Source organism: Gastrolobium bilobum, unplaced genomic scaffold (assembly GCF_033153095.1).
Source record: "Gastrolobium bilobum isolate Gb01-03AN ecotype WA unplaced genomic scaffold, APGP_CSIRO_Gbil_v1 utg20487, whole genome shotgun sequence".
Classification (NCBI taxonomy): Eukaryota; Viridiplantae; Streptophyta; class Magnoliopsida; order Fabales; family Fabaceae; genus Gastrolobium; species Gastrolobium bilobum.
The window spans coordinates 120468-139383 of NW_026897768.1; the positions used below are offsets into that span (position 1 = coordinate 120468).

At 34.8% G+C, this 18916-nt stretch overlaps 2 protein-coding genes and 1 non-coding gene across 4 annotated transcripts; 1 reads left to right on the plus strand and 2 right to left on the minus strand.

Moving 5' to 3' along the window:
• Window positions 1–313: 313 nt before the first annotated feature.
• Window positions 314–384, plus strand: TRNAG-GCC (transfer RNA glycine (anticodon GCC)). Its single transcript has one exon. It is a non-coding gene; the product is annotated as a tRNA-Gly (tRNA).
• Window positions 385–3389: 3005 nt separating this feature from the next.
• LOC133310087 (bet1-like SNARE 1-1) lies at window positions 3390–8903 on the minus strand. 2 transcript variants are annotated; one of them, XM_061510975.1, is made up of 6 exons: window positions 8802–8903; window positions 8610–8679; window positions 7059–7218; window positions 6523–6579; window positions 3847–3906; window positions 3390–3647 (listed from the first exon to the last, which is right to left on the minus strand). In XM_061510975.1, exons 2-6 carry the CDS (start codon window positions 8621–8623, stop codon window positions 3558–3560), a joined length of 381 nt encoding a protein of 126 aa, XP_061366959.1. In that variant the 5' UTR covers window positions 8624–8679; window positions 8802–8903; the 3' UTR covers window positions 3390–3557. The 2 variants fall into 2 exon arrangements, with proteins under 2 accessions (XP_061366959.1, XP_061366960.1); XM_061510976.1 differs by having other exon boundaries at window positions 8808–8883.
• A 1395-nt stretch (window positions 8904–10298) lies between these two features.
• Window positions 10299–16357, minus strand: LOC133310072 (outer envelope protein 39, chloroplastic-like). The gene is made up of 13 exons (XM_061510960.1): window positions 16225–16357; window positions 14245–14311; window positions 14099–14134; window positions 13819–13966; window positions 13551–13712; window positions 13374–13444; window positions 13212–13290; window positions 12987–13102; window positions 12153–12300; window positions 11626–11740; window positions 11475–11521; window positions 11155–11224; window positions 10299–10459 (listed from the first exon to the last, which is right to left on the minus strand). Exons 1-13 carry the CDS (start codon window positions 16355–16357, stop codon window positions 10299–10301), a joined length of 1353 nt encoding a protein of 450 aa, XP_061366944.1.
• Between the last annotated feature and the right edge of the window lie 2559 nt (window positions 16358–18916).

Genomic DNA, 18916 nt, shown 5'->3' on the forward strand with positions numbered 1-18916 from the left:
TGTCCCATTTTTGCTGATGTGGTTGGAAAATCTATGGCTGGAATTAGCGAAGTTAAATTTATGGGCATGTACTAACACTGGGAACGTACATAAACATGATCAAATAAATAAGAGTTAGTATTCACGAGGGTTGGACATAAAGGTAAATCAATTATACTTTTTAAAAAAAGCTCTATGTCTTAAAAATGTCACCTGTAATTATTCTATATATGCCTAAAAAACAGTAGGGGTGTAAAGATACTTAAGGGTGGGGTAGGGGAATACATTTGTGAAAGATATTATATTATTTAATTAAAACGACGTTGCTATAGCCGCACCAGTGGTCTAGTGGTAGAATAGTACCCTGCCACGGTACAGACCCGGGTTCGATTCCCGGCTGGTGCATTTTTTCTATTTCGATTGGACTTTTCTATTTTCATTCATATGATCACATCTATTTGTAGAACAAACAAACAAATGGACCCATACGAGTGGGTGGAGATAAAAGACAATTTTTATTTTTTATAGCAAGATAAAAGCAACGCTTATTTACCGTAATGGGAAGCAATAAGTTTCCGCGACTAATGGACCCAAGGATGAAGACAACCTCCAGCTAGAAAAGATGTGATGTGAGTGCTTGGGTTAGTATACCAGTACCATTGTATCTGTACCAAATGACGTAACCTGGCATTAGAATTAAAAACGAATGCAAGTCTAGCTGGCAAGATGAAGCAACATTCATGAGTTTGGCCAAAAAGACTATGTGACTCTTGGTATTGAGCACCAAAAAGACGAAAAGAAAAAACAAGGAATCATCCTCAACATCAAGTACAGACCCCCATTATGACAAAGTAAATATGCCGTTCGGCTAAGGAAGGGAACATGGTCAAGGTTTTGTTTGAATTATTTATGTTGAGTGGAGCGAAATGATATAGAATAGAATGGAAAAGTATATAATATAATAAAGTTTATATATCATTATTTAGATGTTCATTGATGAAATTTGAAAGAAATTTTCAATTGCATGTTTGGGAAATTCTAGTAGAAATGAATAGAATGATAACTATTATAAGTTTATTTTATTCCCGTATTAATCTTATCTCAAACATACTAAATAATAAAACTATGATTTCAATCTATTATTCCGAATTTAGAGAAGGCAAATGGAAAAATCTGTACGGAGTAAGAGAAATTTCTCAAACATTCGTTTCCGTCTCCTTTTTAAGGCTTTTTTCTTTTTTTTAAGCATGTCTTAAAACTGTAATTTTTATGTTCTTATTTGGGTAATTGTTGAACGACTACGTACGAGCATAGCTAAACATGAGACAACAGCTAAACCAAAGATTGAACTAGATTATTCCAGCAAGAAAAAAGAAGAAGATTGAACTAGATTATAAGCTCTCATTTTTTCGATATAACTCGAACAAGTGAAACAATTTGTATTCATCTTTGTATAGTTGTTCACAAATTTGATAAAGTCTTATTTATTTAATGACCGTTGCAAATTTCACCTTCGAGCTTCATTGCCTTAATAATGTCAATGAGCAACTTCGGACGGCTCGCTAAGGAGACTATAGTCAGGAGAGACTTAATACTTTTTAATCAACACATGGACTAAATTCGAATTTTTTTTTTTTTTTTTAAAATTCAAAAGAATGAAAAATACTCGGGGTGAAGGTCTTTAGTCTCCGAAAAATTGAGGAAAAAAAAGTCGGATTCCGTGGGATCAAATCGAGTTTAATCAGGATGAAATTTCAGAACCTGCAGCCCAACCCAAACTAGAGATTTTCAGACCCAAATCGATACGGGTTAAGATGAACAGCGCTGTTCTTTTTTCAGTTTAGTTTTCAAAAAAAAGAACAGCCCTATCACTAAGGGTTCTTACTTCTTACTGCTTTTTTACCCTTATAACCTTTAATTAATAATTAATTACCAATTTGACCTTCATATGAAACTAATTCGAAAATTTAACCCTTTCAGAAAACATAACACCAATCTGCCCTTGTTTGACCGTTGACCATGAAGCCCACCCGGGTACACCCCTCCCTACCCTGGTATTTTTTGAAATTTTTTATCTACCCGGGTAGAGAGGGGTGTACCCGGGTAGAGTTCTTGAATCTGGAAAAATGGTTGAATTAGTTACCCGGGTAAGAAGGGTTGTACCCGGGTAAACATCCAGAGTAGCGTTTTTATATAACCGAGATGCTAAAAAGTTTCTTTTTCCAATTCATATTCTCCTCGGATTTATATTTCTATCAGGTTAATGAAAACGCAAAAAATTGAAGCACCTTCTGATTACAGAAAACAAAATGAAATTAGTAAAAAATTAATACAACATTACCATGTAATTGTATCCCCTAGTTTCTCTAATCTTCCTCAACATCATTTGGATTCAGCTTCCAGTATAAGAGTCCCAATTCTGCAAAACTCACCATTTTTCTGCAACGTCACAACTAAGTAAAACTATAGATAGATAGAGAGAGTAATGACCTGCTAATTGGTTGATGGAAATAAATTCATTAGGGCTGCCATGGCGAGGAAGCCTTGGATCTTCGTTGCTATCGTCCATGAACCATGCCTGTCACAGTTTTTTTCATTTATATAAAAACGCTACTCTGGATGTTTACCCGGGTACAACCCTTATTACCCGGGTAACGAATTCAACCATTTTTCCAGATTCAAGAACTCTACCCGGGTACACCCCTCTCTACCCGGGTAGATAAAAAATTTCAAAAAATACCAGGGTAGGGAGGAGTGTACCCGGGTAGGCTTCGTGGTCAACGGTCAAACAAGGGCAGATTGGTGTTATGTTTGTTGGGGAGGGTAAATTTTTGAAATAGTTTTGAATGAAGGGCAATTTGGTAATTAATTATTAATTAAGGATCATAAGGGTCAAAAAGCCTACTTCTTACCATTCATTGATTTTGGACTAGCGAGTCTTTTAATTTAGGTTCAACAAGTTTGACCACTTGAATTGACTGATCGGATCTGAACACATCAAAAAAATAAGTCATGTGTAATATAAAAATACGTAAAAAAAATTATGAAATATAAAAAGTTCAACGGAGTTTTAATTGATTTGTAGTGACCTGAGAATCAACTTGGTTGAGACAAAGTCATAACCAAATGAGTGTCTAATTCATATTTAGACAAGTAAGACACTAAGGTCTGGTTTTGATAACAATCATGTACATGAATGTTGACACTGGCGGTTGTTCAGTCTCCGCTTCTGGAGGCGGGAGACCTTGGTCGCTGGCGTTTTCTTTTCCTCTATTAATATAATATGTTTGTGTCAGCCCTGATATTGGTTAGTCTTAACATTTATGAGCTGGTTGCTGGACAGAGATGGATGTAAAGTATAAATGAAACATGCATAACTTAAACCAAAGGGAATGAAGAAATATACACAAACTAGATATGGACATTACTTATTGTGTTAAATACCTGTTTAAAAAGTTAAAATCTTTATACAAACATAACGTAACATCTTACAAGTAGCAGAAACATTAATTACAGTAATAGAGAAAGTAGCCTCCCTCCGGATCTAACATAAAGCTGACAGTTGAATGAAAGACCAATCACCTAGTTAAATAGTATATTATAAGAAAAATCACCACAAAAGATGCTACAAGCGAAAACATTCTTCGGCTGGATTTTGTTTCAAATACCTGAAAGTTGATCATCAAAACAGACATGGAAAAATAAAAAAAATTAATCCTGAGAAGGAAGACACAACTCTACCCCCACCCCATCTGTTGTTATTCTTCCCAACTAAAAAGGAAAGCAGAAGATGACGAATAAATAGAATAATGAAAAACTAAATGGAGACAATCCTTAAAAGGGCATACAGGATTAAAGTCTACATACCATTTTGAATTTGTCCATAGTGCCTGAGAGGACTCCTCTTGAAGAATCCATATCATTGCCCTATATGAATACCAACAGATTATTAAAGCAGAATGATACAATCCCCTTAAAAGTGTACTATAGGAAAAGCCGTAGGGAATTATTTAGAGGTGATGACTCAACTGAAAAAGAGAATATTCTAGAGGCTGGGTTGTTGGAGGGAAACTCCCAATTCTGTTAGAAATGCTAAGGTGGCAGTAGAAGGGAGGTAAGCAATTAAAAGGCAGAAGATATGTGAAGGGAGGCTTTGCTGGATTTAGGAGAGATCAGCACCTCTCGAAAGTGTTGAACCAGTCTTTATGTCTTGCATTTGCTAATAGATTTCTGTAATTCGAGTAGTATAGTTTCATCTACTGTAATCTCTGTTTTCAATTGTAATTTGTTTCTCTGTACTCTTCCATTTGGTATTGCCTTTTAGTGAAATATCAGAAAATCCAGTTTATTGGGACCTCTCGAAAGTGTTGAACCAGTCTTATGTCTTGCATTTGCTAATAGATTTCTGTAATTCGAGTAGTATAGTTTCATCTACTGTAATCTCTGTTTTCAATTGTAATTTGTTTCTCTGTACTCTTCCATTTGGTATTGCCTTTTAGTGAAATATCAGAAAATCCAGTTTATTGGGCCCAAAAAGTGTGTTCAGATCCTTTTAATATCCATTCTAAAACCAATTTCACTCTGATCCTAGGAGTGCTTTGAATGGTATTAACCTGCAATATGGACGCTGGATTCAAACCCATAGTAGAACGCTTCCGTCGGAATGACGAAATTGCATAAGAGAGAAGTCGTAGAATTGATCAGAAGTTGATGGAAATCTTACATATCCTTCAGCAGCAGCAGCAAGACGGGGTGGGAAGACGAAGAAGACAAGACAAGCACTATCATGGTGGTCATTCTCGCAAGAGGAGTCGAGATTCCTCTGAATCGGAATCTAGGTCTGAAGCAGATAAAGGCCACAATCACAAAATATTGCAGAGTGAGCGATGTAACAGAGCATGGGTGCATGATCGATTTGAGGTTGGAGGAAACTCTAAATGGGTTAGATTAGGCAAAAATGGCCCACCAGGGTTGACGCATTCAGCTAGCACAACCCAAAATGTTGTTAATGGGAGGCACGTGACTCACTTATCCTGTGCGGCCCATTCAGGTGATGAAATAAAGGCCACACATACTACCTTTGGGACTGACAAGTAGCTCGCCCCCAATGTGGGTGTTAATCAAGTTGTTTATCCTATTTGTTTTGAGAACAGCAAAGGGTGGGGCTTCCAACGGAGCCGAGGGTGAGGAGCATGGGTGTCCGACCCATCGCTGTACTATCTCACAACTCAACCTCTTGGAGATCGACGAAGAAAAGGAAGCAACGGACACTGATGGCACTGGTGATCCCACAACTCAACAACTCGTTGCTAAACATTTGGGGTTACTGATAGAAGATGTTGGAAGATGTTTTTGACAATCAGGTCAGATTGGGACTTGAGCGGATGCAATGTGAGGGATATTTCTGGTTTGGATTACCGAGGTACCCTTGTATTAGTGGTAGGGTTCGACCCATTGCAGGATTGGCAAAGGAGACACTACGAATGGTTAAAAAAATGTGGGAAGGAGGCTAAGGTAATAAAATATCCAAACATGGTTAATACTGTTTACTTCTTTTTAGATTTCATCACCAAGCGAAAGTCAAAGATGGAGTGGGGTAGATTTGTGGACCAAGCCCAAATTACTATCAATTCAGCCCAACTCAATGACAGAGGTTCCTTGGTCTCTGTTTTATGTTATGAATGGGTTTGTGAGAGCCCATCAGTCCATCTGGACCAGAAAATCCTGCATCCAAAAAGTGGGTTAAGCAAGGAAAATTTGCTCGAGAGAATATGAACAAAGGGAAGGTACACCCATGTCAGACAATCTTTTATTACGACTTCAATTTGGTTTAGCGAGCAATGCTCTCAATACATTACATTTTTTTCTTGTGGACGATAGAGCTACTGCAATATGGGAATGGGATCCAGGTGGAGCTCATCATGCACTACATATAAGTTGGCTCTTGCATTTCAAGCAATGGGATCCTGGCATAAGGTTCTTGAGGACTGAAGTTCACCTTATTTTTTTATTTATTTTTTGGCCTAGGGAGGGGAATATTGATACAATCCCCTTCAAAGTGTACTATAGGAAAAGCCATAGGGAATTATTTAAAGGTGATGACTCAGCTGAAAAAGGGAATATTCAAGAGGCTAGGTTGTTGGAGGGAAACTCCATTTCTATTAGAAGTGCTGAGGTGGCAGTAGAAGGGAGATAAGTGGTTAAAAGGCAGAAGATACGTGAAGGGAGGCTAGGATGGAATTGGGAGAGATCAGCACCTCTCGAAAGTGCTGAACCAGTCTTTATGTCTTCCATTTGCTAATAGATTTCTGTAATTCGAGTAATATAGTTTCATCTACTGTAATCTGTCTTTTCAATTGTAATTTATTTCTCTGTACTTTTCCATTTGGTATTGTCTTTTAGTGAAATATCAGAAAATCGAGTTTACTGCACCCAAAAAGTGTGTTAAGATCCTTTAAATATCCATTCTAAAACCAGTTTCTATCACAGAACAAATAAATAGCAGAGCAAATACTTTCAAAAATTGCAGTAGACAGTACACACCATACGATCCAGCATGCGGTTATGACTATCCACCTCCTCATGTATATCACCTGACAACTGTTGCAATCACACCCATTAAAACTTCAATTCTAGTGGATACGGCAAAAAAATTTAAACCATCACAAAACTTCACACCTGTTTACATCTTTACGAGACACATTTACAAACATTCAAGATCTTCAAACACACTACAAGAAAAAGGGTTTCAAGAACCAAATAGATATTATAATACACCAAAAAAAGTGAACAGCACCAGTTACACCATTATAGAAGTGAGATTATAAATAAATCTGGTCAAACAGCGAAGAAGATGGACCCTAATAACAAGATTTGAAAATTAAAATTAATCAAAGCAAATTTCCAATTTTGAAGTCCAGAAGGTTGCAATTCTTGTAGTATAATTTACGTTTAACTTCTGAACAAAAAAAATATAGTTGAAACAAAATGAAGAAATGATTACAAGGTGCATCAATTATTTATGTACAGGAAGAGCTAACTGGGAGTCTAGGGCATGTTGCGAGCGGTAGTGCACTTACTCTTTTCAGCAGATTGACTCTGTCTTGCAATCCATCCACTGCTTGTTCATTATCATGTTCATCAATCTCATGTGAAGAAGTTGATGAGTAAAGAGATGATGCTCTGATGCCACCCTCCTCAATACCATCAAAAAGAGCAACTCTGTTGTTACGGATGTCTCTGTAACAGAAAAAAATAATTTATATTTGATATAGAAAATAATAATAAGAGTGAAAATGGTCAGATAATAAACACAAGCAAGATAATATTCAATTCTAGACATTTGAACAGTTTAGACTTATCAGAGTCATTTAACATCTCCACAATTGCATAAGATATCCGAGTTAGATTAATTTAATATTAAGTAAAAAAAGGCTGTCTCAGCATTTCTAGTATCGGGGGAAAAAGATACATACGCTTCAGCATTTCTAAACAATAACCTTATGAACTGATGAATAGAGACCAAATAACCCCTAACAACTGATCAAAACAAAAAAAAAGAACTAGTGCAGCAGAACCCATTTTCCACCAAATAATCTACTGTACTAGCATGTGTGTTTCTGAAAGAAAGGGAGATAGTAGAAAGAGAAAAAGAAGTTAAGTTTTGGATTTGAGTACAAAATCACTCCTCGCCTCGATCTCGGGGAGCAAAACCCTACAAATCTACATCAAGTAACTCGATATTTGCTAAACAAAGTTAGCAACAAACCAACTTTTATTATGTTACGCACTCGCGTATCCAACCACAACTTCATCAAAGCCTCTTGAGTACAGGAGAATACATGCATAAACTTATTTCCTGATGAACATCAACCACATTGTCATTTTTGGTAGTCATGGCAACAGACTTGTTCTGTCAAGCTAATGTTAGTATGTTTCTTGAATGTTGTCACACAAGTGTTTGATAGGTACCCCAAGCCCATCACCAGTGAACTGATTTTGTAAATTTTCCCTCACATTCAGAGAATAATCTCTCTACTAATGTCCACTCAAAGCCTCCAATGCGTCTATTGACATGGATAGACAAGAGTAAAGGGTTTAACCGCCTGATGGGTCATGCAAGGAAGAAGGGAATCAATTAATTACTAAGAATCGACTGCATCGTGTTATAAAACACCTCACCTCATATTAGGTACAGGAACCTACATGGCACCAATAACTCAAGTCATCATTCATCAAATGATCAAAGCTATTCTTATTCCAATTGGAAGATGCAAGGGATAATTGAATAGAGGAACTTAAGATCAATAAGAGCATTGACGCTCTACCTATAAATCACAGGTATCACCGGTTCACCAACCTCCTTCCACGCAATACCATTTTCACAAAAACAGACTCATGCCAAAATGAAACACAACCAGAGCTAGAATCCGCAATTCACCAATAAATCATACTTATCAAGTCATCAAGAGATAGAAAATCCAAAACCCTCCAACTACGCCGTATACACGGATCTGGAGCAACAAACAACTATCTCCTAGCGTGATCGAATCGAATAACAACCGACACGATTTTTACAGAACTTGAAAGAACAGATTAATCGGAAAGAGTATTTATTAATCCACACGAACCTTCTAGCATTCATGGCTCGCCAGATCACAGATTCTACAAAACCGTTTCGCGAGTTCTCGATCGTGTTTCCTAGCCAAAAAAAAGAAGGAAAAAAAAACACAATCAATTAAATGAAAAGCATCACAAAATGAATAAACGGAAATCAGATCTGAAGATGAAAGGGAGAGGAAGAGGAAGATTCCAGAAGTTACCAGAACCTCTCGGTTTAAAATTTGGATGTGGAACAGAGAAAAAGAGAGGTAGAAGGAGAAAGGAGTGAATCAGAGGTTTATATAGAGTGCGAGCTTACCGAGTGTTACACTACCCGTTTAAGACTATAAAAGAAGCAATGAAGATCGAATTGCATAGGGCCCACTCCTCATGCTCATGTTTATCTGCTTCTCTCTTTTTTTAATTACAAGCCATTATAAATTTATAACACACAGATTTTGTTCATTTCCTAGGGATGCCAAACCCCATCTAGTGTTGTTTTGTTTTGTGATGAAATTGTGACCTTCCTGTACACTTTTTTTTTTTTTTTTTGATAACAATAATTAGGAGAAGAGAGTAAAAGAGAATATTGTAAAGGAGAAAAAAAGAGTAAAAATCCCCCAAAATACAATAATTTCATTTAAAATGACATAATAATGTATCCTTTAAAATAATAAATATTTTTTCCATAAATAAATAAATATGAATCGTTATTTCTCCCATTAGCTCATCCACTTTTACTTTTTCTAAACAAAAGCCTCAGATGTTAGACACTACATGGTTGCATTTGATAGATTAGGAGACACTATATGGTTGCATAATGAAAGGTATGAGTCTGTGAGATTTTTTTTTATTTTAATAAAATCTTGTAACATGTAGAAATATGGGTCGTCTCATGAGTTTTCTCACGGTACTTATTATATTTGAACAATCATAGTAAATTTTTTTTTTTTTTTTTTGGGGTATTATGCTATCCTTATTTTGTTTAGCAAATCAATCGTATACAAGAGAAACGAAAAAGCATATTCTCAAGAAAAATCAGTTTTAGACCTTGGTAAGAACATTTTCATTTTATAAATAACACATTGCATTAGAGTTAGACAAATTATATATCAATATAGTAATTGATAATTTTTTTTTTTCAATTGTTAGAGTAATTTTCAATTATTATTTTTTTGACCTAGACCAAGTTAATTTGCAGATTCTTTCTTTCACATGGCAAATAGCATGTGAATGCTTTTTGTCACGCAATCTTATTGCCCCGTAGTGAATAACGTGTTTATGATGGTCACTCAACCAAAGTTTCCTATTTGAATGGGGTTTGTCTTTAATGTCGGTCTTTTACATTTACATTTACTGATATTATAAGAATGAACAATTATATCAAAAGGTATATTATAGGACATTCCAGTAAGTTCAGAAAAGCAAAATAGAATGCCATAAACGTAGCAGGAAGAATCCATAAACGTGGACTAACACTAGCAGTAACATGAACATGGAAGCCTAAACACAGATTAAACGTTGGTGTTAATCAAGCTCATTGACTTCCTTTATTTGGTGAAACAATGGTTTTTGTAATGTGCAAACAATGAGGAATGTATACATCAGACATCTTAGGTTGCTGTCGGCCCAGACACAGCAAAAGCCCTTCACACTGTTACATTCTAACTAAAGAGTGGAGAAGCCTTGGAAATTTGGTCAATAAGCCATGTATGCATTCAACATGGAATCAGATTGCTAAATCCGAAATAGACAGTTCTTTTTTGAAAGTCATTGATGGCATAATCAACATTTATTTCTGCCCACTGGGTGTTGAACCGAATGCCATACCCAAACCCAAACCCAGATCCCGGTTTACCCTGCCTACGTCCTGGATTTCCTGCAATTCTCATTGGATGAAAATGTTAAAGCAAACTATTAAGATACCACTACAATTCAGCACATATTCAGAGTTTAAAACAAGAGATACTATAAAGGGGATGTCATGGTTTATGGATTAAAGAAATCAGAAGCATGCAATCATGTGTAGTGATATCAAAGCCAGCAATGTTGAAGATATCTAGCCTATTTCAAGGCTGAGGCTACTATTTGTGTTAGTAGTGTGAGACGGGTCCACGTGACGTCTGTGGCGGAAGACTATCACTAATGGGCTAAGTTACGCCAACTGTAACAAATGGATCTGACATCATGTCACAACTCAAAATTTGTAAGGCATTGGGTTTAATGGGTCCATCCACTTATATTTACTTCACTTAGCCCATTACAACCAATGTGAGACTCATCACACTTGAATATATCAACATCTAGTCCCTACAACCATCCTGCCCAAGGCTAAGTACTCACAGACCTTGATTCTTTAACACAACGCTAGGTTAACAATTTGTATATAGCTAAGAACCCCACCTATTGAGAATAAGGCTTGGTTACTGTTGTTATAGATAGCTCCTACTTCGCAATGGCAAAAAAAAAGGTTAATTTAAATTACACACTGCCTATTAAGGTAAGAAATATTTTCTAATGTTGTTTAGGATAATAATTTGTAACTAGATTTCTGAGTGATTCAATGAAACTCACCAGGAACTAGACGACTAGTCCTCAGGTCAGATCCCAAGTCCAGGAAGATAACACCTGTCAGTTTCTTGTTCTGTAAGTAGAGTAAGAAAGGCGGTCAGCAACAATGATTGGTATAAATTATAAATGCTACAAATGCTTAGAAATGAATTACAGTGGATATGTATGGAGATTTCCATCAGTATCATGGGCCAATAGCCAAAAATATTCAAGTACTAGAAATTTTATTTAGAACATTAGAATGTGTTTTATTCTTGACAAGATGATCGTTGATTATCTGACTTTCATGATATATAATGAAGGCCATGCTTCCCGTCACTAACAGTAAAACTTGAAGCAAAGATATTTTCATCCGTGTTTGCTAGCTTTTCTGTAGATTAAGAGAATGATATAAGAAAAAGTCAAACTGAAATTAAATCAAGGATGGAATGTAGCTAATATTTTGGTAATGATTTAAACTCTTGAATATGTAACCTCTCAATGCAAGATTTTTAACTTCTTGCCAAAGGTATAAGGAAAGAGCGGTTTTGACATTAAGTAATGAGGAAGATAATGTTGAGACTTTGAAGTAGGAAGGTGAAGAATGATGCTACATCTGAACAAACAGAACCAGTGACAGAAGGCAAGTATACTCATGAAGACAAGTTGTCTTTGCAAACAATGCTACAAATAGTGTCTGATACTTGCCCCAAGTTGATATCCAAGGTTCCAAAACAATCAATCTAGGACTCCAAATCGGAGGCCATGATTTCTCCAACTGTATGGATAATGACTGATATAACCCAAATCCAACTCGGGAAAATAAAAGCTAAGAACATTTACTAGATAAATACCAATAAATTATAACCTTAGTAAAAGAGCATTCATAATTTTCAGCATGAACTGCCTACATCGTGTACATGGATATCACATAGGGAACAAAATCGGAAAGATAAAAAATAAGGACAAACAATTGGTAGTACTTATTCTTTGTAAAACATGCAAAGTAACCAGCATTTTACCAATGGGATTGCCAATTCACTTGTAGATACTAAACATGATTGTCCAGTAGCAACAGCACCTTCACCATAACCTCGCACGCTACTGGGACCACCGATTGCAAATGCATGATGTGGAGCAAAGGATCCTACAATTGAACCACCAGTACACCTGCCAGATAAGATTGGAAAACTGATATGGGTAATACAAGGAAAGAAACATGGATTTATGTACTCAAATAAGAAGATAAGAAAATTGGAAGTGAATACTATCTCAAGTTGTGATCTGCAGTCATGCTATGGGCTGTTAGCTTCCAGAAGTAACAACTAAATACAAGTGATAAGTTGAAGAGATAAGAGATAGGATTCAGGGATAAGCGAGAAGATTACTTATCCTATTCCCCAACAATTTGACTCCTATAAGGACTCTTCACCTAGAGGTTACTCCTTCTATAAATAAAGAGTTAAACCCATCATGTACACACTATTAACCCCATACTCTCTTAGCTCTTCTTGTACATGCACCCCATACCTTCGCCTATATGCCATTGTTATTGTGCACAGTTATCTGTTCTTGCATAAACTTCCAAAGCGTACTGATCCAAAATACAGATACTAACCTCCAGTTAGACATTCTCCATCCTTCCGGATCAAGATTTTTTTTGGCCCTTCACTTATAATGGTATTGTTTACTTATCACTTCTTATAGTTCACTCAATTGCTTCCATTTCTCACCATTATCAAACCTAAGAGCCTGAGACATTTATCAAACCCCACCCCTCCCTTAATGCTTGAGCAGTGCCCTAGTGGCTAAGGCAGTAATGCATGATAAGCCCTGAACGTGGACATAGAACTCACCTGTAGGAGAGAAGTGCTGGTCCAAGTTTGGTTCCTTCTGAAGCAAAAAATTTAAACCGAAGGAAGGATAGCAAGTTTGGATGAAGTGTAAACCCTTGTTCCACCTGTAAATTGAACTGAATATAGACTAACTTGTAGTTAGTAAATTACTTGTACACAAGGGATGGTTACAATTTTGCATCAGGAGTATCTCTCACTCTTGGATAACCAATGAACATAACTTACGTGAGTAAAATGGCGATCTTTTGCTTCTGCAAATCGAGACTCATGCTTAAGCACTATCGTGCTCTCAAATGGAGTTCCACTATATGGAATTCAAAACTATATGATAAGTAAAAATTATTCAAACGGATTGTCTCAGGAATGAGTATAACAAATTTCATCAACCTGCGAGTCATTGGGAAACCATCCATATCTAAGCTTCTAAGGCTGCCTCCGTCATCCATAAAATGAATAGTCTACACAATTGATCGTGCCAATTCATTAATTCTCATCCCAACAATAATGACCAAGAATCGAAATGCATGGTAATATTTAATGAAAACCAACATTAATTGCACCAACCTTCAAGGATGCAGAGGTTGTATCGATCCAATTAGGGAATGAAGCCTCAGCATTCATATGCAACCCGATTGACAAATTAAACAACCTTAAATCTTGACTTACGGAATGGGAGAAATTGTTCACGGGCATTCCATGGATCCTAACCTCGGGTGAAACTGAATACTGTAAAGGGAAAAAAATTTCAATGCCATGAGTTCCTTGCTATGATGCTATCTTTCTTCCTACAAATGAATACACAATCAAGTTTGAACCCAAATGTAACACAAACCTGAATGGTAAGACACCGCATTCTATCAAATTTGGCTATAGGGAACCTATAAGCAATCAAGATGTTTAAATCATCCAGCCCGTCATCATGCCACCATACATCAAAAATATCACTCTTACCAAACAAGCCAGGGTGTTTCAAGTGAAGGCTGCAATGAATGAATGAAATTGAAAAAAAAATAAAAAAAAAACTTGGTTATGCACTTACACCTCATTATTGATGGAAATACAAGAACCCAATTTGATGTCACTTTCAATAGAAATCAAACCAAATCGCGCACCTGTTACTAGCCAGAGAAAGCAGAGTACTAGATATCCTGTTGGAAAGTTCATGAAAAACATCGTCAGAGAATTATACAAACAAAACATATACAAACAAAACATTCTCAACGTAGTTTTTTTTTTGAATCATGGAGTTGTCATAAACCTGCGATGTGAGAGCATGTAAGAACTGCATAGCTTTGAAAACAAATTAAATCCAAACCTGATCTTCGCTGCCATGCACAAAATTCAGAGTCAAAAGAATTACTTGGTAACGATGTTATGTACGCAAAATCCTAGAAGAAAATGAGAAATAATAAAATAACAACTTTGAAAAAATTGAAGCTTTTCAATGAACCTTTGCCAACATGGATACTTTGATAAGCTCCCATTCCTGAGGGGCACTAGTCTACATTCAAGAACTGCAAGAATGAATTTGGGTAATGATGAAGGTGAAGAGAAGTGGAAAACAGAGAGTTTGTTATGTTGGCGCCAAAATGTATGAATTGGAAAAGGTAAACAGTTACAAAGCTTTGACATTCTTTGTTTTACGTAGTTTACAAGTTTGTCACCTCGTTGCTTACGTGGAGGCCAACAAAAGTGTAACAACATACGTCACCATGAAACTGCATCAACATTATACATCTTTCTTTCTTTTAACATTAAAGATCATTCCCTGTTCTAATATAAGATCCGTTCCCTGGCTACCCAAAATCTCTATCTGATAAATTTGTTTTTAATTAACTTTGAGGTTATTCAAAACAACAATAAATGTGCATAACTTTTTTTCATAAATAAATGTTATTAAGTAAACTAGTCAAAATATATTTGTAGTTGTATAAAGTATGTAAAGTCGAGTCACATAATAATTAAATCTATTTAGATATTTTTTTTGTAAAGACAAAAATATTTTATAAATTTTTTTAATTTTATAATATAAAATAATTTTATCACTCAATTTTAATTATATTTACATATTTTTTTGCATGTGCTAAATTTGATTTCTATTTATTATGTTATTTATATGCATTTGTATATAAATATTATTACAAAGTAGCATAAAAATATATTATCAAAAAAATATGCACAAAATCAAATAAAATTATAATATTATTTTGAATTTTCTTATCATTAGATTTTGAAAATTAAAAATTGAAAGATAATATATATTTATAAATATGTACAATATTTAAATGGAACTTTATTAATATAAAAAATACATTTTTATATATTAAAAATGAATTAACTTTAATTATTAGTTTTAAAAAATAGAAATGAAAATTTTGAAAAGTCAAAAAAGATAATAAAAAGTTTGAAAGAAATGAAAAGAATTATAAAGAATTAAAATTTCAGAAAAAAAATGACATATACTGATTGTAATAAAACAAATATAGAGCATAAACGAAAAAAGAATTAAAAAAAGTTATAAAAAGAATTTGAAAATTAAAACTTTAAAAATGTCACATAAAAATTATAATTAAAAACATATATATATATATATATATATATATATATATATATATATATACCAAAAAAAAAAAACATATATATAAACCCTCGAGGGTAACTCAGTTGGTAACTGAGCTCCCAAGGGTTTGCTTGAGTAAGGGATTCAAACCCTGTCTCAAGCAAATTCTTGAAAAATCTTTGTGGGTCAGAGGATGTGCCTCTTTCCTCGAATGGGAGATTAGTCTCATCCTTTTTAATGAGGGGCTAGCCTACATGGCCGTACCCCGATAATAAGGTGACCGGAAACGAATCGTGTTGGGCTCAATGTAGATAAGTTATCTACATTGATTATAGAAAAAGCAAACTCATATATAATTTACTAAAAAAAAAACATATATATATATATAGCAATATAATAGATAATAGAAAGCTATTGCAATAGAAAAGATTAAAAACTAAACTAAACGATTTTCTAAATTAAAAATGAAAAATAAAATAAAAAAATACACTGAATACTCCTGAGTTCTTTTCTCGTTTGGATACATGGCTAATTGATAATTGTTGCAACCACAGTGGGGTGGGTGAAAGTGAAATTTTTCCTTGATTTTACCAGTAATAATAACCACATCATATTTTTGATATGTCAAAGTTGTTGAACGACGGCTCGCATTCGCACTGTTAATGGATTCGACCTAACAAATCATTCTTCTTCTATCATCGTTAACATGATTTAGTTTGGCTATAATTGCATAGGCATCCAAAGCGTTTGTTGCAGATGATAATGTTCCTCCGTTGAAGAATAGATCACTAGATGCATCCGCATGAACCATCACGAGGATGCAGGGGACTGTACTTTTTATCTCCGATAACCTGTGTATTTTAAACTACACAAGCAATCTCTCTTCGTTGGAACAGAACAACCATGTAACTGACATGGAAAAAGTAGTTGTTGGATCAGTATTTTACCACTTGCTCAAGAACCTTTCGTACCAGGAGAGCCAGAGAAAAGATCCAGCTAGCGTAAAAAAAAACCCAATTAGCAAAATTCAGTTAGTGTCAATGTTGTATCATTTTTAAAAATCTAACCAATGCGAACACTATACTATAATTTTTGAAAATATATAATATTTTTGAAAATCGACTGGTGTCAACACACCAGCTAGCCACCAAATGGCTTTGCCATTGCTTTGGATGCAATTTCTTTTACTTATTTTTACCGGCCCAAATTTCATGGTTCAATTTAACTCTGACCCTGGCATGGGTTTTGTGAAGCCAAGATATTGGGCTCTCTAACAGTAGTCACTTGTCAATTGGTTAGATATGAATCTGCTGAAGTTCTTGGTTTGGTTCAATTACAGGTATTGCCACCAAATATTACTAAATGGTGCGGTCTCTCTTTCTCTCTCAAAGTAATATAATGTGTAATCTATTAAAGACGAAAATGTTGAATCAAATGATATTGAACATATTTCTCATCTCTTCTTGAGAAACAAGCGGTCGTTAGTTCTTTTTATTTTTGGCCTATTCTATTTTCATTTGGTAGTTCGACCGTGGAATTTCTTTGTTTCTTTATTTCCGGAATATGAGTGTGTGATTTGTTATAATTGATCTTGTTCATAGTACAGAGCATAAAATGGATCTGTCGTCTTTTTTCTAGTATCTGGAGCACGGAATATATAAAATTTCTTTTAAAATAAAAATATTAGAACTATGATTCATACCTCATTTCATATTTAGACCTCGCAACCGGACTTAAAAAATGTTACAAGCGGGCTATTTCTTTGCAAAGTTGTGCTCAATTTCATATGTGGCAATTCTGCCAAGATCTCTTCGTTAGTTGGGGGAAGAATCTGCATGAATCGGATCCTCTCATATGAAAAAAAAAAATAAAATGGTCATGTGAAAATATCACAACCATACAAAGATAAATCAACGGTTATGATTTCGTAATTACCTATTTTAACATTTTTTTTCTCTCCTCCTTTATTACCATTGATCCACATTTGTATGATTATGATTCTCCACATGACATGATCATGTGAATTTTCACATGACAAGATCCAGATCCATTAAAGAAAGTTATGTTTTGTGTTGACAAAAGTTTATTAAAGGAGAAGCAAATATTTAGGGTGTTCGCAGTCTAGATTGGATTGGTTTTGGAAGCAAAAATCATCTGATCCAATCCCTTTGGTTTGATAATATAATCATACATTCGGTTTGAATTTTTTTCAAATCTGATCCGGGCCAATTCAATTTTTTCGGTTTGTATTGGATCGATTTTCGATTTTTTGAAAATTCTAAAATTTATTTCATGATTATTGTGCAAATAACATCTTTTGTACAAAAAAAAAATTGAAATACAAAAGCATGAGTAAAGTATAATATAGTTTTTTTTTCTCGTTGCATTCAAGTTTGAACCAAGTAGCTCACTGATTCTCTCAACAACCAAATCTGATTTGAGCTTGTTGGTTTGACAAGATGACAATCATCTCCCACCAAAATGGCGCCCCAAATCAGCCCTTGGAGATCTCCATAGATCTTCTCTTGATACAAGGGATTTGTTCCAACAAGATCTCATCTTATCCTTTTGTTATGGAACAACTTTTCATAGCCAATTCAAATTCGAATTCAAATAAATGGTTAATGGGTCTTGAGTTTAGAAATTTTTGGACTATGATTGAGGAAAGACCCGAGTAGGTAGAGGGGAATTAATATATTGGATCTGTTTGGATTGAATCAGTTTTCATTAACTCATCTAAAAATCGATCCAATCTAATTAAAATTTGCGATTTTTTTTGGTTTTCGATTTTTCGTTTTTCGATTTATTTGGTTATCTTTTTTTCGGTTCAGTCACCGCAGTTTGAATCGGTTTGGATCGGTTGATCAACATCCCTACAAATAATATTAAATAATGTACGAAACTCTTAAAGTGTTCATATGCAACTAAAGGGTTAGTCCCCAGCATTTATATGGAAGTATGAAGATATTAAATTTGTGTTGTTACTATTAGTAAATGAATGAAATCAATGTCTTTCACTTTGATTCTTAAATATATGTTTGTGACCAAAATCTCATTATTCTTGTTTTAATATTGATGAGCTCTGTTTCCTGGTAATCTGTTGTGAGATTTATTTTCAGAGTTTTTGGCTCGTGCCCTTATCTTTCTCACATTTTAGAGCAAATGAACGACATATTCTCTCTCGTCATCTGGAGTAGAGTAGAAATAGTACCTTTCTGTCAATCTAAGTCCATAATGTATGCTAAGCTCCAATTCAATTTACAGAGTTCTGATGAAAAGCTTCATTTATTTTCTTGGTTGTTACAAAGTTGTTTTTGTTCTGCTGACTTACTTGGCTGATAGTAGTTGGCTCCTTGACCATTTATCACTA